Consider the following 27,204-nt stretch of genomic DNA (forward strand, 5'->3'; position numbering starts at 1 on the left):
CAGAGGAGTAAGTGAGGTTGTATTAAAGTGAATGAACTTCCAGATTGAAGTTTTGCAACCATCAGGAAATCTCGATGATTGTGCATATCTGAAGCAAGCACTGGCTGCACTCGGACTGAGCGGGTAGAAGGATTCACGTTTCGAGATATAGAGGTTTTACAATTATGACTGATTCGCTCAAACAGCCTTATCTTTGAAAGATAATTGATCGTAAATAAGTTTTCGAAACGCGCGAGGCAGGGGAGAGTAATATGGAACCTTCCAAGACGTAAAGAAAGTACACATGTTGCCAGTTTCAGCAGTTCAGCCATCGCTGAGAAGATTGGCATTCGAGCAGCCGACTGAAATGTTTTGGAAGGAAGTCCAATTCTGATTCTAACTACGGGGCCTCGCATCTGTATATACATTTCCGGTAGCTGCGTCTCAGTTGCTGACTTGAATAAAGTGAATCGGATTGTGAAAAAAAATCCCAAGAGAGTTTAGTAAAATTTGAAGGTGTCAACAGGGATAATTCCCTATGTTGTCCATCCCACCGGAAACACAACGTGCTTACTCTCTACAGCCGTAGCTTGTCGCCAGGAGGAACGAACACTTAAACAAACGGCGGAGCTCTCACGTGCCACAAAGCTGAGTCAGGTCTGCCAGCAATTTGTTTATGTCTCAAAATCCGTAGAAAGATGACAGATAGTAAAACCCGAGACACGCCCAAGACCCGAGGCACGTGTGTAAGATGGCTAGGGTTCCAAACGAAAGAAAAAAAAGAAAGGACACGGGGTAATGCGTTAGGGGCAGTCATCTATGCAGACAACATCGAGCTAGTGTCCACGCGCTGCAGGAGGTGGCGGCTATTGTCGAGGATTGCCCGTGCCGCCCTGCTGTGCTGAAGCTTGGGCCGGATCCTGCGCTGGGCCTCGCTGGGCCGCTTCTGCCTGCGCCTGGCCCTGCGCCGTGCTTTGCGCCGCGTTGAGCGCCGTTGTAGGCGACGTTATTGGGGACGCCATAGAGGAATGTTCTCTGGAGAAGATGTCCAGCGCTGGTGGGACCTGCAGCCAGAATGCATGTCGCCGCATTGCGTTAAGAACAGCGACACAATACAGGCGTCCTCGCGCTTACGTTCAATAACGTTTCGACCGGGCCTAGTTGGCGCGTGACATCGTTCCGCGTTTACTGCGCAGTGCTGTTCACGCAAAGGGCAGAACAAATAAAACGGACACATGTGTGCGGACACGTCCGCGTCCGTTTTATTTATTTTGTCCTTTGTGTGAACAAGATAGCGAAGTAAACACATGACGCTCACGTACAGGTCAGCGTGACTGCGCTGCGCTTATGCAAATGTAGGACTGCACAAATCACGTAGTTAAGAACAGGGTTATACAATAAGCGCACTCTCAGGCGGCGCGGCAGCGTGACATTGCATACAGTATGCAAATTATAGAAGCGATCTCTTATTTCGACCTGTGGGAGATATCGTGTTACAACTACGCTCATCAGGACAATTGATTAGACTTATCCTGTAGACCAGAGTTCCTGAAGGCCACTACGCCCTCCCATACAAACCTTGTCTTTTTGTCTGTATATTTGAGAGCTTTAAGTTTTTCCGCAAACTTATTAGCGTTAGTGGCATGCAGGGTTACCGGAAAGGCCTACGGCAGCGACAACATGGCTACCGAGATCTGATGACGCAGTGTCTAACCAACAAGCACGAAAAACTAATACTGCTGCAGTATTAATCATAGAAAAAAGTATACAGTTTGTTCGAAAGCTTTTGTGTATAATATACCTCTGAAATGCGGTAGGTCTTATGTAGGGCAGACAGCTAGATGTCTTAACGTTAGAAGGACACAGCAATAAAGTGCCCAAAGGGCGGGAAGGGTTTCACGGTTTTCATTGCGCACAATGCGGCTGTATCCCGCTTTTTGAAGAAACAACTATCTTAGCTAGGCATTCTAATGAATGCACCCGACTTATCATCGAAGCAGCAGCGATTGCCCATTGTGACTCTGTTAGCAAGCCATCAATTGCATTAACAAACAAAGAACTGGTTCTTCTGAAGTCGCACATGCGCTCTCGTTCATTTTAGATCATGAATTTTGAATGCATACTCATGTAGGGTTGATGCATTGTAGGGGGCGCTTTTGTCTTGGTGTCTCAGTATATATATATGCTTGTTTCTCAAAATAAAAATCAGTTGGAAGTCAGCGCTTGTCTTCATCGTCCTTTTGGGTCCCTCGTCTATGTATGCGCTGTAAGTGACGATTGATACCGTAGAATACGAACTAGCCCGTGCCCAAACTTTGCTGTGGAAGATGCGGTCGGATGACTCAGTAAACAAGGCGTTCAGAGTCACGTGGCTCACCTTGGGCTGGCCGTGCACGTAGCGCGTGTCGCGGCTGGAGCGGTCCTTGGAAGACTTCGAGGATGTCGAGGACTTGGACCCTTTCCGGATGAGAAGGGCGGGAACCGGTGGAGGGGAACCCGGTCCCGCCGCCGACTCGGAGCCCGACATGACCTGCAGCGTTGGTAACAGACGGAACTTGCATATGCACAAAGCGCGCGTAGATCGTTCTCGCTCAATGAATGGCGAGGGTCTTGGCAGCGACGCCTGCAGTTGTGCCGGAATGTTCAGTGTCTCGTAAGTTCACATACTGCGTGACGCCTACGGCTTAGAGGGATGTTCTACATCTTCCGCCGTGGCCCTAGTGGCGCTGGTTAACATTCCGAGGCGAAGGTTTACGTCATATGCGCCTGTGAATGGGGATGAGCGGATTGATGCCATTGTAGCTCAATTGGCAATGCGTCGCACGGCGAGCGCACAAAATGTGGGCTCAGATTTCACTGGTGGCAAATTGTCTTCTACTTTCGATTCCCCTTTGGAAAATAATTTTACTTCGGAGCAATAGCGCAAGGTTGAGACAGAGACCGAGCAGGCAAGACTGTCTCAAGTTTGCGGTATTGCTCTTACGTTGTCTACCAACAACCCCAAGGCGCTCTTGCATAATTTTACAATTTACTTCATAAATGCTTCCTAAGGCTTGATGGTCGGTTTCATATTATTGTTACTGACAAGAACTGAGCCCCTTGGCCCCATGATTTGTTTCCTCTTGGTGATTCAGGGAGTTATTTAGCGGAAAGGCAGAACCGCGGAATATCCTGTACCGTATTTACACATTGTTTTTTCGTTCGGACTGTTTGGCCTCTCTCTGGTTGTGGCAGTATGAAGAAACGTAGTTCATTTGATAAAAAAAGCAGGGCTTGTAGCATTACGTTACTGAATGCAGTATAGAACAGAAGAAAATATAGCAGGACAAGAGATATACGATGTCCAAGATGAAGTTGCTGTGACGTGCGGGCCAGCTGAATCGAGGTTTGCACTTGTATTTTCGCTGTGGTGAAATTAGCAGTTTCAAGAAAGTACGAATAGTGTATGAACAGTTATTTGCTATAAAAAGACCGTTTGCGTTCTATATACAGCACTTACTCAAAGATGAGCTATGAAGGAACCGGAAAATAGAATGCCAGTGCAAACCAAAACTTAAAACGTAAACGCTATTTGCATTTACTACAACAGTAGTTGCCGCGATTGACCAGTGGTGGATTGTACTATGTCGAAACAAAGGAATAATGTGATGCCACACCCGACCCTCAGTTAAGAAAATAAATTCTGGAGCATTTGATCCGGCCTTCCCAGAGCCTGATGAAATGTGCATTTAATACATTATAAGAAAAATCGAGCTGTTCTAGATGACTTATGATCAAATTCACTCATCTGTTCGTGTAATAATGCTTTAGCATTTTTAGGATACTTCACGCAATTTCCGGGGGCTATGCATCTAATCTATCCATTTATGTATGTCTATGTATCGGTGTATGTTGTCACCTAATCGTTTTACCCTCTACCTGCGTCACTGGGTAGTAGGTGGTCGTATGGGCCGCGCATCCCGGAGGCTGTGCTGCGGTAACGCAGGGTCCGAGATGGATCATCGGACTGACTGGAGTCACTGATCGTGCGGCAACGTGTGTACATATGCCACGCTTGTCATCGGACCTCTTACTCGCTGACGTGGACAGTGTTGATGCTGGAGCGTGTATGTATACCGCTGTTCGAAAAAACTTTTTGACGCCGACTTGGAGCACTGTGTACATGCCACTCGATCTCTGCTGGTCTCCGATGAACTTCTTTGATGCGAACTTGCGTTACTGAGCATTTGCCATTAGCTGTGTGCCGTTTTCCAATGAACGTCTTTGACGCGAACTTGCCTAGCTAGATATGGGCCACTGGGAATGTGTCGGTCTACGATAAAGAATAAAGGATCCCGTAAATTTATCTGATGCTGAGCGGACTCCAACCCACGTCACAAGGGTTCCTCAAGGAGAGCATACCGACGCCCTTAGAAGGCTGCGCCACAAGCGCAATGGGTACGTGCCGTTCTTCAACGAACCTCTCGGCAACTTGGGGCACCGGGTGTGCGCCACTGGGTGTGAGGCAAGGGAGGGAACAATTCTCAGCACTCGTAGGCGCCGGCGCGCCCCGCTTGGTGTCAATTCTCGGAAGCGCCACTAGATGGCTCAGCATGTCCACAAATACGCGCGAGAGATGAGCCTGGTTGCCCCACGAAGCGTTTCTCAGCGTTCGCCATGCACCGGCGCCACGCGAATTTCGCAGACCACGCGCAGGCTTCGCAGCGGCTGCGCTAGATGGCGCAATGTGTTCTTATAGAAACGCAGAGTCCCGCTGCCCAGTACGTGCCTGGAACAAAACTCGTTTCCACGGTGGCAACAGGTTGTGTAGCTACATTTATTCAGCGCCAACAAATGATCGTCGACTGCCATTGTAAAATGAGTTTTCGCGTAATTATACTTTTGCAATCTATATTGCATTGAGGCGGTTCTATGGACTGCGGCGCATCACATCTTGAATAACCTACGCACTTACTGAAAAGTGTGACGCTAAGAAACTGCGGAGGCACTGCTGTCGAATTCCGGGTAACCAGACGATAAAGGAGAAAGTTGAGAAGCTGTACCAGTTTCGAATTTTCCGGAAGGCCAAGTTAATTACACATGGCGAGATTTTCAATACTTGCTTGGCAATATTAGCGTTCAAAAGGAAAACGTCGAACCATAAACATGCTGAAGTAGTTATCTGCTTTGTTGCATTAACTAGGTTCCTGTGTTTCCGAATATGCAAATGTCTCGCACTTTTTCGAATACAAATGTCGGGGACGTACCGCGGAGGCAGTGCCGGAAGCAGGAGCTGCTTGTCGCTTCCCGCTCGAGCTGGACGATCCAGCCGAACAGGTTGACCCGTGACGTTTCTTTTTCTTCAACTTGGACTTGCTGCTACACTTGCTGGTCTCGTCCATGGGCTCTACACGTGCGTCAGCCAATCTAGGATGTCTGAAGCACGATAACTGCAAACCCGACCATGTTATGATGTAACGAGAGGTACGGAAGAGCCGCTACGGCTGAAAAGCATAGGCGGGGCCGCAGAATGATATAATGGCTTTGCAGAGCGAACGTACACACACGCAGGATGTTTCTTCGACCATATACAGCTTTTTTATAAGAAGGCTGTGAGCCTAGCGAAGTGGGAACTTCTTTTCCTCTAATAACGTGAGCACGAGAAAAATATTTACAAAAGATTTTACTTTCTTATTAGAAACTTGAGGGGACTTCTATATGGGGAAGATTGGACCATTTTTTAAAAACCTTTAAGGTGGCGCGTAATTCACAAGATTCATTACTGAATTTCGACGAATATTTTTTAAGATGTGGCTGTACATTAAAATAGTGACTGCGACTAAATTTCTCAATAAACACCTGCCCTCAAGGTTCTAAAAAGAAGTTGTTACGTAACAAACAACGCCTCCAAACACTTATATGAAGGTCTTTCTCGACTTCCAGCCGCATTCTTGGCGATAGGTCCTGATCCCGTCGAGGACAGAGAACCATTACAGTCTAAGTTTTGATTTCTCATTTCTATGCAGCTGAGAGGCACATTGTTTAGCGCTGTTTCAGAACACGCTAAGAATCCGCCGTGAAAAAGCGCGGCCCTAACGGCAAATAGTTCAGTAGATTGACTTAGGCAACATAGCCCGATGAAGCCAAAACGAAAGGAGCCAAAAACGCTGTTACTGTGCTAGTCCTGCATCCTGGGAGTATCGCCAACCACACCTGTTCGTAACTGTTTTCGTAGTTCCTGCAAGACTCGTCAAGCTGAGCTTCCGCAGTCGCATAGTTTTGTTCGCAAATGAAATACCTCTAAACGTTTATTTTTATTTGCAGCATGAGTTCGCACATGGCAAATTCCTGGCACAGAAGTTTGATTTGAAATCCAACAAACTGAATGTAATTGGGGGCAAGGTGTACGCTTTGTTCGTTCTAAGTAAATCATTAATGATCTTTCTTCTTTTTGGCCTCAATAACTGACGGTCGGCTGTCTTCACGACAGGCCCTATTACAAAAGCTCCTGGGAAAACCCTTTCGAAGAGGCAAGGATTACAAAATAGAAATGCCTAAGAATCGGAGCCTCTCTATTATGTTTCATGTTTGGATTTATGGAGATTGTCGGAAGCCACCACTGTTCTGAACAGCACTGTTCTGGTTTTCGATTGCGGCGGGCATTAACAAGGAACTTGTTTGTTTATTTCGCCATCATACCCGATGGCACATTGACTGATAGCAGGTCCTGTCTCGAAGCTACTTCAGCGCAACTAGAGATACTGCATTGAGTTTTTTCTGATTAATTGACTCCTCACCCTGGTTCTTAACGAGCTGCCGAAGTGTCAGTGAACAGGAGTTTTTTTTTTACATTTAGTGCCATCTAATGAACACAACTACAGCGGCTGAAAACCCAACAAAAGATGTGCGAAAAAGAACTTCAACATGGTTTAATAGTTCTACTGTTCCAAAAAAAGAAAGATCGAAAAGGGAATGGAGGAAAGCAACACAAAATAATCGAATACACGAGATTTTTCTAACAATTGAGATTCCTGTTTTCCGAATAATTTCGCTCGATACCATTGGATATCCGACCAAGGCAATGCTCCTGTCCATATTAACTATTGATTCATGCTATCCAAAAAATTTTGACACGAGAAAGTCTCTAACACACGATGCAACCACTCTGACAGGGATCCGAAAAACCCATTGATAGAATACCTGATGAACATCGTAATTTTTTCGGGCGTTGCAGTAATGTGACGTTCCTTTCTTTCTTTCTTTCTTTCTTTCTTTCTTTCTTTCTTTCTTTCTTTCTTTCTTTCTTTCTTTCTTTCTTTCTTTCTTTCTTTCTTTCTTTCTTTCTTTCTTTCTTTGTAAGACCACACAATTATTGAAATTGGACGCGGAGAGTATCACATTGAAATATTTCGTTTTATCTACAAGCGAACTGCTTCTTTGGCGTTCGCATTTGCACAAAACATGCAATGTTTCTCGCTTAGACTCTCCATAGAGCTCTTGTTAAAAAATACGCAAAGAGTGAGGAAGCTGCGAGTGCTAGGTTTCTGGCTCCTGAGAGAGACATAAATTTTCATGGGCTAACCATCCTCATAGACCCGTTAATATGGTTAGCGCGAAGAAACGCACGACACGAGAGAAGGCACACAGGACACACCGCAGGACAAGCGCTATGTCCTTCGTGCCTTCTCTCGTGTCGTGCGTTTCTTCGCGCTAGAAATATTAACGTGCAATACCAACTTGCCCACCAGTCTGTTTTGTTGGACTTCATAGATGCGCTTCCACTGAGAAATTGGCCAACATACTTTATTTCGCGAATTCCCTGGGCGTGGTGCAGCATCTAGATCGCTAAAGAGGGCAAAAGCGAGACAATACGTCTTAGACTCACACTTTCTGCGCAGATAGATAACGCGGCGTGTAAGACGGCCCTTGACTTCCTATACAAAACTCAAGAATCCATGTTTTAATTCACTTCAACGTGCGCAGTTTTCCTTTTTTCATTGAGCCATGCGCCTCGAAGAAACAAAGCTTACCTTGACTGGTGCAAGCACCGCAGGCCAATCTTCTTCTTTCTCTTCCGCATCGACGGCATCACGTGGTCTTGGAAATACAACGCTCCATTTATGCGCCGTGAAGCACACACGCACACACACACGCACACACACAAAAAAGTGAACAAGCAGTTTGAAAGCACAGTTATAGGAACAGATACAACGTGAACACCGCAGCGGCTGTGCTGTGCTGGGCTGCTGCCGGAGCAGCATAAGAGGTATTATGTTACCACACTGAGAAAGAATGCACTACAGAAAGCCGTTAACTGGAGCAGCTATAAGCTTTATTTGCACATTCCGAGATTCTCTATTTCGAATCTCGTGCTCAACGTGAAGTTTTTAACAAAATGTTTATGTTATGGTTGCGGCAATGGCTGGCATCGATTCTGAAATGGAAAGTGCTACCCAAAATCAACAATTACGACAATATTTGGTAAACGTTTTGTAATAATGCTATTAGCGATTACTGCGCAAGTTCTCACGTGTGCCACTGTTCAGAAGCTTATTGAGCAAAAGTTAGCTTTTGTTGTGCAATCCGATGTGTTTGATACAAAACGGTAGTCTTTGCTGAAACCCGCAGCATCTTGGAACTTCAGAGTTTTTTCAATCACTATATTAAATTGGCCGGCCCTTAGGATATATATATATATATATATATATATATATATATATATATATATATATATATATATGAACTCAACACAAAATTATACCAAAGGACAGCATAGGGGTTATCATGTAGTTATAAATTAAATTAAAGAAATGATAAATATTTGGAAATGAAACTGCATGAAAAATGGTTTGTCATCCACTTTCATTTTCATTTATTTACCATTTGTTTAATTCAATTATTAACTGCAAGGCATTTCCCCTATGGTGTCTATTGGTTCAGCAGGACACACCGGTGGGCTAGTTGATATGACATCGTTTACACAGCTGCACAGAGGCACATGGGCGACGAAAGAAACAGACGGGACACAGAGCTGTGGCCAGTCTCTTTCTTTCGGTGTCCATGTGCTTCTGCGCTTCTGTGTAAATAATGTCCTTTGGTGCCACTGTGTGTTGACTTCTTATGATATGACCGATAAAAGACGGGCCCCTCGGTATCCTACTTTATGGTTCGCATACATACATACATACATACATACATACATACATACATACATACATACATACATACATACATACATACATACATACATACATACATACATACATACATACATACATACATACATACATACATACATACATAAATTTAGATAGATGGTGTTTAAATGAATGAGCGATACCATCACTTTAACTAATTCAACTGCCCTGTTTCCTTTATGGCAAGCTTGTATCCGCGTGGTCTCAGAGACACGACATCGATTGATGCCCCGTTCTTTAATTAATCTTATCTAATGATGGATAACCAGAGCATGAAAAGATATCCTCCTCGTGGGGTACGTCGCTGCTGCCAGAATACCATTGGTTGCGTACTCGTATATCCTGTTCATTTTTCAAGAGCTTGGCCAACGTTCGCCGGGGCACCCTGTATACATGCTTGGTGTCGGCCTATTGAACTGTTTATATTCACGAATACAATGTGGAATGTTCAGAGGAAACTTTACCTCGGCCCAAGTCCATGCCGCCTATTGAAATACATATAAAACGCAGAAGCTCTCTTCTGCGATAACCGCTCGATCGATTTTAAGGAAATGTGTTGCATTTGAGAGATAAAATTAAGCTATAGCGACCATTGGAACCTAAATTTTGCTTTAGTGCGCAATTTATTAAAAGAAACGTTCAAAAATTGGTAGATCTGAAAATAAATAGAAGCACGTCGTTTATAAATTTGTAGGTCTGCACTAAGAACGGATATCGCAGTTCTGTCAACTGCATCCGTTAGAAAATGCAAAGGGGACAAATTTGTCATATCAATTTGTACCTTACGTGAATTTGTTCAATTCTTTAAAAGGGTTTTGCAGAAGTCGTACTCACATTCTCACAGTATATTTTAAAGTCATGTACTCACAGTCTACCCTAGAGCCACTCACAGCCTAATTTGGAGTCTTGTACAATACACGAATTTTGTCCGCTTTGGATCTACGGTTACACCATTTACATAATCGTGATATCGTTTATTCCTGCTGAGTTGAAGAGTTCAAAACTTGATAGTTTCGTATTCCGAAAGACGTTACGAAAAATTGAGGGTCTAAATAAAAGATTTGCTGCCAACAGTCACTATGTTATAAGTTTTTCTTTGAAGTGCAACAAACGTCATCAAATTTGGGGCAGTGGTTACCGAGAAAAACGAGGTCTCCTTTCCCATGTATTTAGATATGAGCCCCCGAGCTAAGGCTTCCTCTTAACTGTCTTGCACATGACCATCGTCAGTAGAAAACACCCGCGGGGTACCGTGTCGATGAATATGTCTTCGATTTTCTTTCCTCATCCTTCTTACGGAATGCCATATATATGAATAGAAAAGCACGAAGGAAACACCATAACTTAAATGGCGCACACGATCTCTCTCTCTGTCCTGCCAGCATTCCTAATCACAATCTGGTGACGTACTTTTGCCAGAACACGTGCAACGACTCCGCAAACATTTACTACAACAGCAGCTAGAGAGCGCGCAACTGGGTTCGCTTGGTGTCTGTCCGTGAGTCAACCCGTCGTTGTCGTGTCGTTGTCATTCGCCTCCTCCTCAGGCTGAGCTTCATCCTCGCCGTATGGTAAAGAAAGACAAAACTTTGCCCATGACCACCACTTGGAATTAAACTCCTGTCACTGAGGCGACGTATACACTGCACACTAGTTGAAAGCCGGACGCGCTAAGTAGCGTGCTTCCGTGCGGCTTTGGCGCTGGGTGAATTGAGTTGGGCTTTCTGACAGACGTGGACTCCGAGAGCGGTGGCTCCTCCAAATGCACTTCAGACGTAACAGAGGGCAATGTTGTAGGATACAGTGACGATGCTGTAGCATGCATTGCAGAGAAGCGGCTGTCTTAAGATGACGCATAACTGTTACTCTCGCCCACGCGGCCACTGGTTTTGTTGCACTAGCTTTAGAAGCTTCATGTCTTCCTTGCGACCTTGAATATTTAGTTGGCACATGTCTTACCATAGAGCTTCGCTTGACAGAAAGCATTCTTGTCGTCGGTATTTTTTTACTTTTCTCTGCCTTTTCGCGCTGCGAATCATGACGAATCTGTTCTTGTGAATAATGCGGTGTTCTCTGCGGAAGACTGGTGCCGTCGAAATAATTGAGCTCAGAGCCGGATGCATTGTGCAACTGTGAAGATTTTGTTATTTCACTGTGGCAGTTATTTGTGCATTGCACAAGACATCAGTAGAAGTGAAAGCTGCTATAAAAGCAAAACCCTTCAGACTCGTACCTTTAAGTCTCTGCTCATATTTGGCAGTGATGCGCGCCCAATGAACTTTCGGGCTCAATCTCATCCGGACGCTTTGCTGTAAGGAGGAATAAACTTTTATTTTGGAAACAGTATACCGGGTTAAGCCCCGGTTCTACTCTCGGTGGGAGGTCTCCCCATTCCAGGAACCCTCTGGCCTTCGCTGCTTCCTTGGCCTTGGCGACGAGACGTCGTTGTTGTTCCAGGTCCTCGGCGACGAGCTTGGCCTCCTACGTTTCTATGAGGTCCTCGCTTTGTCTGGCGTTGCAACAGTCTCTCGGTGAAGGCAATGAGTCTTTGTCTAGATGACATGGACATTCGAGGATCAGGTGCGCTAAGGTGTCCGGTACGCTGCACCTTGGGCAGTGGTATCCTTGTAGTGTTGGGTACAGTCTATGCATGATGATTCCGTGGATATAAGTATTACTTTGCAGTCTTCTGAGTATAGTGCTTTCTTCTTTCTTGAGCATTGGGTTAGGTGGTGGGTACACCCTGTGTTCGAGCCTGTGATGTTGAAGGATCGCTGAGTACGTGATGGGTACGGTCTCTGCGTCCGCTGGCGCAGACCGGGCGTCTCGAGAGTAGGAAGGGTTGGCCCGGCAGGTGTGGCCTCGGGCCGCGGTGTGCCGCTTCGTTTCCCTCCAGCCCCTCGTGCCCAGGAACCCATGTCACGCAGGTGTAGGGGATCGGAGTACTACGGTGCTTCAATAGCTTCAGTGCTTCTGTCGACACGCGACCCTTAGCGTAGTTCCTGACGGTAGGAATTCTTTCTTTTCGGTCCGTGGTGGCTATAAAGGTTTCACCGTAGCTCAACCGTTGCAGCACTGATCTTCGGGTGGGCGTGAGCTTCAGTCGTTCTAATTGACTGACTTTGTGAGCTTCAGCTAGCTCTTGCCAGGTGTTGTGTACGCCCATCTTGAGATGTCTCGTAGTCTAAGCCGTAGATGGTAGGCCCAGGGCGATTTTGGTGGCTTTCCGTATTTTAATGTTAATTTTTTCTACCTCTACATTCTTCAGCGCGAGGTAGGACGTGCCGTATGTTATTCGACTGGTGAGGAGTGCTTGCATCACGAGTAGCATGTCTTGTTCTTTAAGTCCGCTTCTATGGCTTGCAACTCTCCTGACGAGATGCGTGAGCTGTGATAGCGTTCGTTGTAGTCGCGGGAGGGTGGCCGCCCCGGACCCGTCTTTGTGTATGTGTAGCCCTAGAAGTCGTAGGGTTTCCACTTTCGGAATGGGCGTTCCATTGAGGGTGACGTTAGGATCGGGTACATCGTAGCCGGGTGGTCTGCCTCTCGTTCTTGACTTGAGGACGAGGTGTTCGGATTTCTCGGGAGCACAGCGGAGGCCGCATTTGTGCAAGAAGCTCTCGATGGTATCTACTGCTTCCTGTAGGCGTGTTTCTTGTGTTCCACTGTTTGAGGCCCTTGTCCATAACGTGATATCATCTGCATAGAAAGCGTGTCTTACGTCTGGTATCGCGTCAAGGAGGCTGGGTAGTTTGATCATTGCGACGTTGAAGAGTAACGGCGATATGACCTTACCCTGCGGGTTGCCTTTGCTTGGTAGTCGGAAGCTCTCGCTGCGCAGGTTGTTTATTCCAACGGTGGACGTGCGGCAGGTGAGGAAATTCCTGACAGAGTCGTATGTCCGAGAATCGCAGCCCAGGTCTTCGAGGTTGCAGAGGATCCTGCGTTGCTTTCTTGTGTCGTTTGAAGCTCTGCGTCCTTCTTGCTTTTTCTGCCTCTCGTAATGCTCTCGCGTTCAATAGTTCTTCCGCTGCTTGCGTTATAATTCCAGGCAGTTTCTGTGTTGTTTATTCAGTCGGGTCCATCTGCATTGTGTTTGTATCTTCCAGCTGTTCTCTTAGTGTGTTGATTGCTTCTACTGCTGCTTCACTCATCTCGAGAGCTCGTCGCTGCGTGGGCAGGCACCCGTGCTATGCTCGCAGATACGCTCGAGCGGCGCGAGCACGCGCCACGGGGTTGCAGCCGCTCGTTCGGCGTTGGGCTTAGCTAGGCGACTGTGCGGCCGTTGCAGAAATCAGTAAATATGACACTCACTTGATGGTGGCTAGTGTCCGCCGATTTATCTCGTCTTGCCGGTTATGCAGTTGGCAAAATTAAATTGGTCGCTGGCCGTGATCCTGGTTGACAGGCACGAGAAGCGGGAGCCCATGTGAAGCGCGTCTGTTCTCCACGGCCCCCTAGCGGCGTTTTTTCGCTTTGCTGTAAGGCATTTTTTTATTCATTCACGTGTAACCGCTGGGAGAGAGGTAGAAAACAGGAACAGGCAGCGCTTGCACATCGCCCTTTGTTACCAAACTTTCTGGTCTGTAATCAATCCTTTTATTGTGTCTATCTCGCTTATTTCCAGAGCCAATCGCCAGGGCATTTGTGACCGCAGCTATATTAGTCTATGCCGATATCCATACCATGTTTTTATACAGGCGGACATTGCCTCCACTCGTCCTCCACAATTTGCGAAGACGCCTGGTAATATTAAAGCGCAAGCATATGTTGTGTTCATGTGATAAGAAAGGCAGGTATGAAAAACACAAGTGTTTTGTTTTCTAGAAAATTCGGGAAGACTTCTTTATTCGTACCACTGGCGCCTTCCCATCAGCACGTCTACAGTTGCTTAGAATGGGAGTTAATCACGAAGTACTACATCAGTACTACTCCGCCTGCTGCTGCGGTCGTGGGTTTTGCCGCTGCTGCTGCTGCTTCTGCTGTCGTCGTTGCAATCGCAGCTGCTGCTGGCGCTCTCGTTGTTGTTGTCGTTGCTGCAGACGTAGTCGTCGGCGTTGTTGTCGCTGTTGTTGTCGCTGTTGCCGCTGTTGTCGTCGTTGCTGTTGCTGCTGGCGCCAAATTAGTCTCCTACTCTGGCGGCCGTTGCCGCCTCTCTGACCAGCCCCGTAATCAGAGCCACCATCATAGCTTCCGTCGACTTCGCCACCTCCAAAGCCTCCGCTGACTCCAACATTGCTGGAGCCACTGCTCACTGCTCTTCCGCGTCCACTGCCTCGGCCACCAGCATAAACCCTACCGACTGCGCGACCTCCGTAGCCCATGCCGGCTCTACCACCAGTGTGGCCTTCATTGAATCCCTCATTAGCGAGGCTTCCACTGACTCTGCCTAAACTATAGCCCGCACCGTTTCCTCTACCAGCGTCACCTCCAGTGAGTACACCATTAAAGATGCTTCCACCGACTCCGCCTAAACCATACCTCGCACCGTTTCCTCTACCAGCGTAACCTCTAGTGAGTACGCCATTACCGAAGCTTCCACTGACTCCGCCTAAACCATAGCCCGCACCGTTTCCTCTACCAGCCTCACCTCCAGTGAGTACATCATTACCGAAGCTTCCACTGACTCCGCCTAAACCATAGCCCGCACCATTTCCTCTACCAGCGGGACCTCCAGTGAGTGCACCATTACCGAGGCTTCCACTGACTCCGTCTAAACCATAGCCCACACCAGCTCCACCACCAACATGGTCTCCGCCGAAACCCCGACTATCATGGCTTCCACTGACTCCGCTGCCACTGTAGCCTGCACTGGCTCTGCCCCCAGCGCGGCCTCTACCAGCAGTGTGGCCTCTACCGGTTCTGGCCCCAGCGCGGCCTCCAACGAATCCTCCACCACCAAGGCCTCCGCCTACTAAGGGACCGACGAAGTGTGTACCGGCTCCGCCCCCAGTGTGCACTCCAACGGCTCCACCGCTGTCGTAGCCTCCTTCGAGTCCCCCACTACCGTAGCCTCTGCGGAATCCCTGACTACTGAGGCCTCGGCCACCTCTGATGCCGCCGTAGCTACCGCCGAATCCACCACCCTCGAGGCGTCCACTTGCTACAGCCTCACCGTAGCCGCCTCCGACACCACCAAGACCATAGCCTCCATAGAAAAAGCCAGGGTACCGATTCCCGTAGGCCCCATTTCCATAACCACTACCATAGCCGTGGTTGCCGTAAACGGCATTGTTGAACACAGCGCCACTGTTGATGTCACCACCGTAGGCGCCACTTCCTGGGAAGCTACTGCTCAAGTCAGCATAACTGCCACTGCTATAGACTTCAGGTCCGTGGAAGCTTCCTGAAAAATACATGGATTCAGAAGGTCATCGCTCTGTACTGGTCTTTGCAGTAACATTTATTACTGTCTTAAGTAACCATGTTACGGTTCTTCCCCGTTTGTCCCACTGTGGATTCATAGCAATGGTTCGCTCGACGGTTCTCTAGTTTCCCTAGCAAGTGCAACGAATATAACAGCTTTTGGTACCGATCGAGTGCAGCGTTCGAGTCGGTGGCATAAAAATGCAAAGTTCATGTTCGTGCGCAGCAGAGAACTAAATGATTTCGGTATGCATTCCTTCTGTAGAAAACTTTATTTTTGTGCATCTGAGCACAGAATGGCAAATTATGTTCTAGAATACAAATAACAGCTGCCTACGATAAGCCATCAGTACGGTTCCGTATTCGCTAAGCGACGTGGAAGAAAAGCGTCTGTAATGTATTTATCATAACAGGTGCGCCTAATTGAAGTTTAAGTTTACCTACACGAGTTTGCCCAAAGGGACCATGTACATAGATCCACAATATCGTGTATGGGCTCGAAGGTGCTAAAATAGACTGTCATTTTTGCGATTGTTTTCAAATTTTCTTCTCGATTGCAAGGTGTTCTCGAGCTGAACAGCTCTAATCACTAACACAGATCTTTTTTTATGTGCCATGAACATCTTAAGCCCTACGTGGAACTGGCAATGCCGTCGTGGGACTTTGCAGTTGCATAGCCAAATATTTATTATTGCGACAAGGATACTTGAGTTTCCTCTGCCGCTTCCTTAACCGACCAATAAAGCCTGAAAAAAAATTGTAGAAAGCCTAAACTATAAATTATAGCAGTAATATTTAACATTGGCAATAGGCGAAGTCTGACTACTGGACACTACTGTAGCATTTATTTGCAGTAAAATATTTGAATACCGGCTGCTCTGGTGTCATTCAACTTCTCCAATACCTTCTTATGAATGAAAAAAAGGTATAATGTTATAAATAAAAAGGTAAATAAATAAATAAAACAAACAAACAAACAAACAAATAAATAAATAAATAAATAAATAAATAAATAAATAAATAAATAAATAAATAAATAAATAAGGCTTTCTCTGTGGACATGCTAACACTGAAACAATCAAAAACAAGCGATACCCACACATATGCATAGCCTCCACGAAGCCATTTATTCTGAAGAAATACCTATAAAAATAGCAAAATATTTTATGCAGTAAGACGTCGGTCATCCGTTCCGAATTGCAGGAATTGCTTACGTCAGAGATAAATTGACAGTATGCTACTTAACCGACAACAAACCTAACCAACATGTTTCTTTTTTTTTGTCTCTGGTATATCACTCGCGTTAGTTAGTAGCTATGCCTATGCAGGATCAACGTGTACACGAACAAGGACCCTGGAAACAGTGCAGCACCAGCGTTGTCTTGCAACAACATTGACACAATGCCTAAAGCTAAGCGCGTTTTTACCGCGCTTCGAAACCTGACAAACCAGAAACAGCACGAACCATAGCCATTTTCTCTGTATAGCAGATAACGACGACTGCAACGCAAATCTTAGGCAGAGCCCCCCCCCCCCCCCCCCAAAAGAAAAGAAAAGAACGCCCTTTCGTGGTGTGCAGGAATTCGAGAATTCTTAGTGACCATTACCCGCCCATTCTAGTTGATGGGGTTAGGCCGCTATTCCCAGGATTGTCCTCTATAGGAAAGGACAGTCATGGGACAGTCCATTACAGGAGAGGACAATGGATTTTTTGACAGAATTCCTGTGTAGGATAGTCCTCGGGAACGGTGGTGGAAGTCAGAATTACGAATCTTTGGGTTAAAGAGATGGCTATAAAAGACTGGCACTTGCCTGTGTAATAGCCACTGTTATCAGAGCTGTCACTACTTTGTCGCCTCCGGCGGCCAGAAGCAACGCTGGCCAATGACACGGCGAGAACGCACACTACCCATAGGCGAATCATAATTTCATACTCGCCTCGCGACAGTAGCATAGAGACATTTAAAAAAATTGTGTTCCTTTATATACAGATGTATGAGCACTCACTTCATGTCCCCTCATCTGTCTTGTGTAAGGTGGTGCCACGCAACGACTTCAGATAAAAACGTTCGCGTACTCTTTGTTTGAATGCACGTAGGCGTAGCTATTGTGCGAGCATACAATATAGCTTTTGTCATAGAAAGACACTGCTTGTCGACAAGGGCGTTCTTGAAAGTTCCTTACATTTCGGTAGTGACCTGTCGTGTATTATTCTCCCTCGCAGGTCTCACAAAGGCAGACAAGCAAGTGACAAATAGGTGCTCCACCCTGTATCGCATATCCATAACACTATGGCTCACGCAATAGTTTCATTCGAGATAGATGGTTGAACTAGCGACATAACAATGCTCGCTGGCTTCGTGTTCGTACTGTCGCAAGCTTCTGGAGCAGTGCTTCATTCTTTTATCGCTGCGGTACGCCTTGTTCACAGAGTTTTGTCCTTGACAGTGGCGACACGGAAAGAGACGCTCAGACTGAGGCAAGTGCCGGCCAAATCTGCCAGGCTAAGACCACGTATGTAGCAACGTCACTACCCCAAGCATTGAGAATCTGATCATCGCTTCTACCGCAGAAGTAGCTTTCCTCGAGCTATCTCGCAGGCTTACGTTTCAAGGAAACTACGTCATCGCTCGACACGGTGCAATGGAGGACAGCACACATATATGAAGCCGGTGTATTACTATAGCGATCTGTACTGCCGAGGTGCCGGTGTCCGGCTCTGTTCACTACGAAATGACGCACCGAAACAACAAACGGTACTTAATATCCTCACCGAGTCCTCCATACAGCATCAAGCGCTTCATTCGTTTGATTAAACTGAGTCGAAGCCTCTGACTCTTTCCCCTGATTTAAAACGATCAGCTTTCTTTGGCTCTTTCCATGATTTCGTACTCGGACTTTCTCCGCTATGGGAACTTCTTGATGCCGCACAAAAGAACGCTTGTGTCATTAATCACCGATCGCCCACTAGCTCCTTGGACGTGTTGCGGAGCGAGACCTCTATGGCGCCTGGAGGTTTAGAGGCTGAGTTCGGTATTATATCACCGTGTCGCGTTTGTCCACCGCCAGAGCTGACGGTGCCAGACCACGTTTGTCTCCGAAATCTGTTGCGAGTCTATTGTCGAGCTGAACCGAAATGTACGTTTCTCTGACAGATTAGGTACAGTTTGTTTTTTGTTGTCAAGTTAAAATTTCTATTTCTCAGAAAGAAAAAAAGGATCAGGTCAGAAAGCTTCATACAAAGCCACACATATATATATATATATATATATATATATATATATATATATATATATATATATATATATATATATATATATATATATATATATATATATACATATACATATATATATATATATATATATATATATATATATATGTATATATATATATATATATATATATATATATATATATATATATATATATATATACATATATATATATATATATATACATATATATATATACATATATATATATATATATATATGTATATATATATATATATATATATATATATATATATATATATATATAATGGTAGGAAGCAAAGGCTATATAGCATTTCAGTGCCATATACTCGCAAATGTATTTGCGACTACTTTCAATGCTCCCATGCCTTATTTTTCATTTATTAGTTCACCTACCTACATATAACGAAAGCCGGTTTTACAGTAAGGGAAATTGCGAATTAAAAGTGAATGCGCACCACCCATTGTGCACTTACACCACGCAATGTGTACCATACAAATAAGAGAGAGAAAATAAAGGAACATCCAGTGAGCATACTGAAAACTGTGCAACCGGGATCTATTAGTGCAATTGATAAGCAAGAACACAAGGAACGTGAGCGTATAGGACCATATTGATTTCTTGTGACAAACGTTCTGATTGCACCAAAAGCCTTGCTTCATGGAAACTCAAACCTTATGAAACTATTCATACAAAGGAAATGCAGCGTTACGTCACAGAGGTTACCACTGCAAAGAAAAAAAAGAGAGTCGCAACTTCACTCAAAAGGCGAAGCATCTATCTCGATAGCAAATTAACGGACATCTGCACGAAATGAGAAAAGTAGTTCTAACGGCCTTATAAGCCTGGAAACATTCGCTTACTAACTATATTAACAAGCATGACGCCAGCGCGCAGGCAAATACGAACAAATGCTTGCCTGTTTGCCGAAGCCGTGGTTTCAGAGTCAAATTCCTCTAAATTTAGGCAGTTACTATCAGACCATTTGAACCCAAATTAGCCACTTTTCCTCACGTTTACTCTCCCAGCAATCGGACTTGCTTGTGTCATCGCCTATTTTTCCTTCTCTTCTTCTTGCCACTTTTGTTTAGCGTTTTTCACATCTACTTGTACAGTTTTCTTTTAATTTATGCTACTCAGTTTAAGTTTTTTCATTGTTATGTTTATACCTGATGTTTTCTACACAGTTTATTATTTCTTTTTCTGTTACCTTTGTTTGTTTTTTTTTTGAGCTGACGTATGGCACTTTCCCATCGCTGTCTCCCCCCCCCCCCCCCTTATGTAGCGTCCCTGAAAGAACACTTAGGGAATAATAAATGGTGATGACGATGATGACATCATACACGATTACAGCGGACACTCGCCGTATAGAAAGGCTCGCATGTGGAAGCGCGGCAGCAGCAGCGAGCAAAGTGACCTTCGCGCTGTCTATCGCTTTAACCCAAATTGAGCGGCGAGAACACAGCACGCAAAGGTACGAGCCATCTGTTGATCGCTTTCGATATAAGGCGCGCGCGACCGCGCAATAGTTGCTGCCGCAGTGGAACGCCGTCCCACCGCATTCCCGTGCTGCCTCCCCGCTTTCCTCCCTTGGGCGCGAGGTTGAGCCACGACAGTCGGTTCCCCTTGGGCGAGGTCGCGAAATGCGTGGCTGCTGCCGGAAAACAACGCATACCCCCTTCCGTCGCTGCCATCCCCCCAAGGCCTTTCGGAAGACTACGCGTTTCCACTCGGCTTTCCGCACTTACGCGCGCCATATTGAGCCGCCATCGTCGGCTCTCCTCGCGCACCTTCACTCGCACTTACAGCATACGGCGCCCGGCGACGGTGCTGTCGTCATTGGACTCTGCACGGGAGATCACGGCTACGGCGACTCAAAAACGCTCCGAGGGTGTCCATATAATTGCTGTCGCAATAAGAGTATGAACAGGCATGAATGAACCCTCCATGTGGCGGCGTTACTGCTCGGTAACATTCCGCGATCTACGTGGCTGCACCCTCTTTTTACTAACGAGCCCAGCGGCCGTTTCGTGACGTGTTTGGTAACGTCGGACGCATTCTCTCTACTAGGGCTGTGCGAATGATAATTTGCACAGCCCTAGTAGAGTGCGAAAGGGAATCGAGTGCGAAACGTTAAGAGCCAGGAGGGAATCTAAGAAATTTGAATATGGAATATTTCTGGAATTGGTTTCGGAATATTCAGGAGCCGTTTTCGCCATGAATACAAAATTATCTTCAACTTCTAGTGTATTGACAACGCTAGCAAGTTTTGTCCTTGTATTGCACGTTATGTAGTGCTGTAGACTACAAAAAAGTAGCATTAGGAGCAAACAATAGGTTCATTTCTAAACTCGGGACTCATTTGAGAGCGCACACGATGGCAGGTTAGCCGAAAAGTCAGCGTCCCAGAGTGACAAGTCGCTCCGCTGCATAACCTCTCGTGTATTAAGTCAACTATGTCCACCGGGACTTCATTTGGCGCATATTCGTGATTTTTATTCTTCCAAAACTGTTAGAAAAATATTCCTATTTATTAGGCAAGAGCATTCTATTAGAAAACCGAATTGAATAAGGTAGTGATCTATATGTTATACAAAAGTTCGAACTTTCGCGCACCCTTCCTTTCTGCTGCCTACCTTGGCTGATTTCGGAGGTACTTAGTTCACTCAGTGAATAGGCGGCGCATTGCCAGCTAGCGTCGAACAGCGCTAGATGCCACCAGGGAAGAAAATCGGGAGCGCGAATGCTCTTACTTTCACACTTGTTGTTATGCGACGCCACCAAAGCGCCAAGCGTCTCAAAGCCTACATCTTGCAAGAGAGATCTCGCATGATACATTTTGCACTCAAGAGGCTGTAGTCATCTTGTGTCGTACATGGGATCTGCACGAACAAATTGAATTTTGTCCAGACGGGTCTTCCATATGAATAATGTGCATAAGCTTACCATCATGTCACAAGTACGCGCATGTGCATCACGTATGCACAGGCACGTACTTCAGCGGCACTCCTTTTTCACGCTGCCCTAAGAACAACCGGCGCCATATATCGGCCCCACCGCGAAACCTGCGCGTGACCTCTGAAGTGCGCAGCATGGGAATGCTGGAAGGCGCGCCATGCTGCAACCGGGTTCTTCCCACGCGCTTCTTTCTGGACACGCTGCGCCAACTAGTGGCAATTGCCGCGAAATCCGCGCGTGGCAAGGGACACGAGAAACCTGGTGCACACCTAGTGATAGCACTCATAAAGAAATGCAGTGCGACTCCTCTCTCGTCCTCCTGCGCCTAAAACCCCTTAAACTTCGTAAAGTAGTGCCACGCTTTCAAGAATGCCGCCTCCTCCTCGCGCGCTCTGGGCGAGGCCGACGCCGCGTCGCTATTGGCCTAATAGCATCACGTGGGCCCTCGCGCAGTCATCAGCGCCATTTTTGCTCGATAAGCGTCTACGTAGTGGCGAGGAGCGTATGTTGGCGCCGTTGCACGCTCGAGCAGTGTAGGCGGCGCCACGGTCGAGGAGGGAGCGTGAAAGGCAGGAGAAACGAGGAGGAGTGAAGGCGGAGGAGGAGAGTGTCGCTACTTTACGAAGTTGAAGGGGTCACTAAAGTGAAAAATGATTTCTTCTGCATCAGTAAATTACCTTTCTACAACACCAAAAACACCACTCTTACAACGATAAGACGTTTGGTAAGCCAGAAAAAGCGCAAGAACGAAATACGGGTGGCGACGCCTACCTCAGTTCCCGCACCTGGTGGCTATGACGTCATGGATCTTTATGGCATCTTCTAGAGCCTAGTAATTATATATAGCGGTACAGATTGACTGCATGGTATTCTAAAGGAACCAAATATGCAACATGGCAAGTTTCAGGAAAATTTACTCAGCCAACGCGGCCAAAATGCGAAAACACACTTTGGAATCCCTGACGTCACGCTGACGTACCGGCGCTGGGGTTCGGCGTGAAATTCAAATACTGATACTTGGACCATCATTTTCTTATCTAATAATCAAACTATTTTTTTGAAATGACTGCCTGCAGGGTTCTGAAACAATGCTTCATTAGTCTAAACTGATTTATTGTTTCACTTTAGTGTCCCTTTAAGGGGGCTTTACCTGCGCCTGCATTCACTCTCTCTTCTGTCGACTGTTGCTCCCCCTACGCGGTGCTGAACTAGCAGAGGCTCTCCGAATCAAACGTTGACGCTGCGTGTCGCTCGCGCTTTTAAGGTAGTATTTTGATTGGATTTTCTTGCGTCATATTAGAGAGTTTTGAGCAGTGCCAAGTTGCCGTATGGTAAGTGCGGTAATACCGTACCAGTCGAGGACTGCGCATGCGCGTGCTTTACCGTACGCAAAGACTTTCCGTACGGCGTACTAGACGGTATGGAGTCGGTAAGGTTCGGCTCGTACTGAGTTTTGCGAGCCGAGTCGCACCAAGCGAAAACAGTGAGAAACTGGCGTCGGACACAGAGTCTGCGCCATGCATGTCCACGTCTCGCGTGCGTTTTTCACCATGGTAGGAAGAAGACACAAGTTAACTTTAATTCAGCTACTGCGGCGCGACGAAGTGGCAGCAAGTATGACAGCCCTTTTAACCGGAAGGTAAACTTGTGCTGAACAGAACTTGTGGCTGTACCCTTCGTAACAGGCGATTAATATGCTCTGACCGAATAAGAAAAGAAGAATATTAAAAAAACGAAAATCGCCTAAAAGAGAAACAGAAAATAAAAAAGTGGCATAAAGACACTTTAGGTTCGTTGCGCTATCTAGTGACGCAGAGTTTACTTAGTGGGGACGCAGAGTTTTTGTTGCAGTAAGTAACTATATTCTACTTACCTACTGATGTGAAGTGTCGACGGCGGTGCAATTTACAACAAACAGTCCATTTGTTATATAGTGCTTAGACAAGAACATATATGTAACTAAAGAAGGGTTTCACGCGTTGTAGCACAAAGTGTCACAATATGTCGCTACCGGCCTTGTGACTGGCGTCTACGTGTGCCGTAGCCGGGCACATCCGTAGAAAACAATGTGTGTATGGACAAGCTAAGCTTTCTAGTATTCGCCAAAAATGAATATTTCGTGCTCAGCACCGAGCTATTGTATTCTGCAAAGCCCCAATTTTAGCCGCCATCATCATTATCACATTACCGCACGCATCGAGTGGCACACGCAGCTAAAACGTCTTCGGTCATCGCGGTAGGTTGGTACGGAACGGTAATACCTTACGTACAACTCCCTTAGAGTACCGCAATACGGCACTGCTAAAACTCTCTGTTATGATTGGCTGCCGAAACATCAAAAGAGGACATGTAAATGTCGTTGCGCTTGGGTGACTCTACTATTTGCGGTGAGACACCGAGGCAAACCATGCGCGATCTCGGCGTTGGTTGATTTACCGCCGTCACCTCCGCGCTTCAGCAGCTTCATTCCCTCGTCGGGCAAGGACAAACGTGCACAGCGTGCCTTGAACCGCACAATGAGGCTGAGAGAGCGAATGATAGACCAGCAGTGCATGTGCAGTTGTCTTGCAGTTTTCACTGACTAGTGAGCTACCGATCAGTCGGCGGAAGCGGTCTGCCGATAAAGAGGCACCAGTGGCTACGCTCGCTTGCAGGGTACCTTACACACTTCCACATATGTTTTTTTTAGTATTTGAAAAGCGCGACAGCTGTCGTCTCGCATGTGTATGCAAAGCTGCTAGTGTGGATCTCGTCGCCTCTTGCATGTGTTGCGCGCGGGCGCGAGAAATTCTGCGCTGCATATTTTATCCACTATGTCGTAAGAATGAGCGCAAAATAAGAACAGTTAGTTAACCGCCAACTTTGTGCTGGTCACTGAGAAAGCCACGCAGAAATTAGTTTGGAATCGAGGGCGTTGCAAAGTGGATAGCGTTACCTGTAGATATTCCGAGGAATGGTTCATTTTCTAATATTGGATAACTGAATGAATGCTCCCGCCACACGCGATCTGTGATTTATGTAAAGTGGAGGTGAAGGAGCAAGCTGCCGCAATAATTATCCCCGGTTATATCAAATGTGCTGTGAGAGTAAACTTTATTCGAGATGTCCGCCGATTTGGGCGGGGTAGGGCCATAAGCACCCCAGCCTAGGTGACGGCCACAAATCCTTGGACACGGCCGGCTTCTTTCATCCATGCGTATGAGAGTTTGGTCGAAGACGTGACATAACTGAGATGCCGTTACGTCATGCTAAATCCCTCTACGCTGTGTCCACATTTACAGCCACGTACAACACAACAAAGGCAGCAAAAAAATGCACCTGCAAAGAAGGCCAATGGCTTCGTTTGTCGCCATGTCATGACATCGCGGTTAATCCCCTAGCACCTGCTGGCGCGGTATCATAGTGGCAAAGGGATTAACCACAAGCTAACCGGATTACCCGCGACGTCATGGCAATTGGTCGACATCATTAGTCGAAGGGCTTCCTCCGAGGAGCATTTGGCACTGCACTCTTCAGTTGCACCCGACACCGCGACTGCGCGAATACGCGACAAGAATCCTCTGCGCAGTTATCGCGCGAAGCGCTTTCTACCATTTCCTAGATAGTTATCGGTCCTCCGGACGTGTTTCAGCTCGCACGACCACAACAGGAACGTTGGTCTTCGCCAGCCACCGAGTTCAGTTTCTTTTGAAGGAGTAGAGTCGCCCCAACGAGTTTGTCTTCCCGCATGCAAGCGCCCCATGTTCCCCACGTATCGTCTCCGCTTCGTAACGTGCGGCGAAACACCCAAAAGGTGCTGCTCGCATTCATTCAGGCCAAACGCAATGTCACGGAATGTATGACCGAATGGATAAAGAAGCACGTGCGTTAGAAGACGACCTGATTGAAGTCGGGTACGAAAGTTGCAAATAAATGCAGCGCGGACACGCGGCACGTAGGAGATACGAAACACTAAGCAAGCCGTATACACCAAGTGGCAGCCTATAACAATAATGACGAGAAAAGAATCACTCGCTTACCTCACAGGGGCAGGCCCATCGCGTTGCAGTGAAATCAGCCCGGCTGATTCTTTGAGGCCATACTTTCCACAAGGCCAGGTCTTGCTTCGCAGATGGAATCCGGAAGAGTCGCTTACCGTTAGTTTGAGGTGTGCTGCACCCGAAGGCGCAGCAACAGGGCGTGGCGAACACGGAACTACGTTGCAAAAGCACGAAGGAGGCGCAAAAACGTGGTGTCTGCAGACGCCGCTCGCAATGTTTGGCACCGCGATGTAAGCGAAAGCAAAAAAACAAGCAAAAAAAAAGCCCGCGAGAGCACGTGACAGTGTTCGGCCATTGGGCGGGCCCAGCATGGAGGAAAAGCGCCGGGAAGGAGGACGGCTGCAATCTTTATAACATGAAGTCACTTTTAGTTTTATTTAGGGCTGTTATGCGAATGCTGACAATTGTTCCCTGGCTTACAGCGCCCTCACGCCGCACACTGAATAGCCCAAGTTGGCGAGATTTTCATTGAAGAGTGCCAGCTGTCCAGTGCATTCCTGGCGCAGCTTTCTGATTCATCTGGTTGCTCTCCTTGAGGAATCCTTGTGACGTTGTTTAGATACCACTCAGCATCGGTGAAATTTACGGGATGTTTTTCGTGATTGTAGACCGGCCCATTCCCAGTGGCACATACCTACTTAGCCAAGTTGGCTTCAAAGATGGTCATTGAAGAGCGCCACATGTCTACTGACAGATACCCAGCAGCTCATGTTGGCATCAAAGAGGCTCATTGGAAACTAGCAAAGACTGAACGACACAGACCCAATACTCGAAGTCGGTGTCAGGGTTCTTTCGAACAGCGGCACTTACCCATTCTCGCGTCTGCAGTGAGCCTCAACAAACGGGAAAGACGTTTGTTGTTGTATACACACATTGCGGCATACTCAGTGCGCGCGCACACACACACACACACACACACACCCACACACACACGCACACGCACACACACACACACACACACACACACACACACACACACACACACACACACACACACACACACACACACACACACACACACACACACACACACACACACACGCACACGCACACGAACACACACACACACACTCCGGAATGTGATGGAAGTTATGGCAATAATAATACTAAGTGGTCCTTGATGTGTGGAACCTTGATGGAGCGTTCGGCGGTGGTTGACGCCTACTTCCTGCCTATAGAGAAAGTTCTCAATGGCGGCGTGCCTGTGGCGGGCCCTGGGATGCGGTGGGATGCCCCGGGACGTCAAGACTCACCATTGTAGAGAGTATATACCGACGGAGGTACCGAAAAGTGCGTAGAGGTTTCAATATATGCCAATCGCATTAAAATGAACCATTTGACCAGTTACAGTTACTCATGCTTTCATGCAGCAACGGCCCCAAGCCCCCAAGATCCCGCATAGGTTATAATATAGGTAGTATTGTTCT

At 46.7% G+C, this 27,204-nt stretch overlaps 2 protein-coding genes across 3 annotated transcripts; both read right to left on the minus strand.

The window, feature by feature from the left end:
- On the minus strand, window positions 1-27,119 carry LOC142589770 (uncharacterized). Its single transcript, XM_075701357.1, has 5 exons — window positions 25,757-27,119; window positions 7,989-8,055; window positions 5,226-5,408; window positions 2,357-2,509; window positions 1-1,043 (listed from the first exon to the last, which is right to left on the minus strand). Exons 1-5 carry the CDS (start codon window positions 26,086-26,088, stop codon window positions 846-848), a joined length of 933 nt encoding a protein of 310 aa, XP_075557472.1. The 5' UTR covers window positions 26,089-27,119; the 3' UTR covers window positions 1-845.
- On the minus strand, window positions 13,955-17,494 carry LOC142589768 (uncharacterized). 2 transcript variants are annotated; one of them, XM_075701354.1, is made up of 2 exons: window positions 17,330-17,494; window positions 13,955-15,497 (listed from the first exon to the last, which is right to left on the minus strand). In XM_075701354.1, exons 1-2 carry the CDS (start codon window positions 17,473-17,475, stop codon window positions 14,084-14,086), a joined length of 1,560 nt encoding a protein of 519 aa, XP_075557469.1. In that variant the 5' UTR covers window positions 17,476-17,494; the 3' UTR covers window positions 13,955-14,083. The 2 variants fall into 2 exon arrangements, with proteins under 2 accessions (XP_075557469.1, XP_075557468.1); XM_075701353.1 differs by having other exon boundaries at window positions 13,955-15,501; window positions 17,334-17,493.
- Window positions 27,120-27,204: the final 85 nt, after the last annotated feature.

Source organism: Dermacentor variabilis, chromosome 8 (assembly GCF_050947875.1).
Source record: "Dermacentor variabilis isolate Ectoservices chromosome 8, ASM5094787v1, whole genome shotgun sequence".
NCBI classification, from domain to species: Eukaryota; Metazoa; Arthropoda; class Arachnida; order Ixodida; family Ixodidae; genus Dermacentor; species Dermacentor variabilis.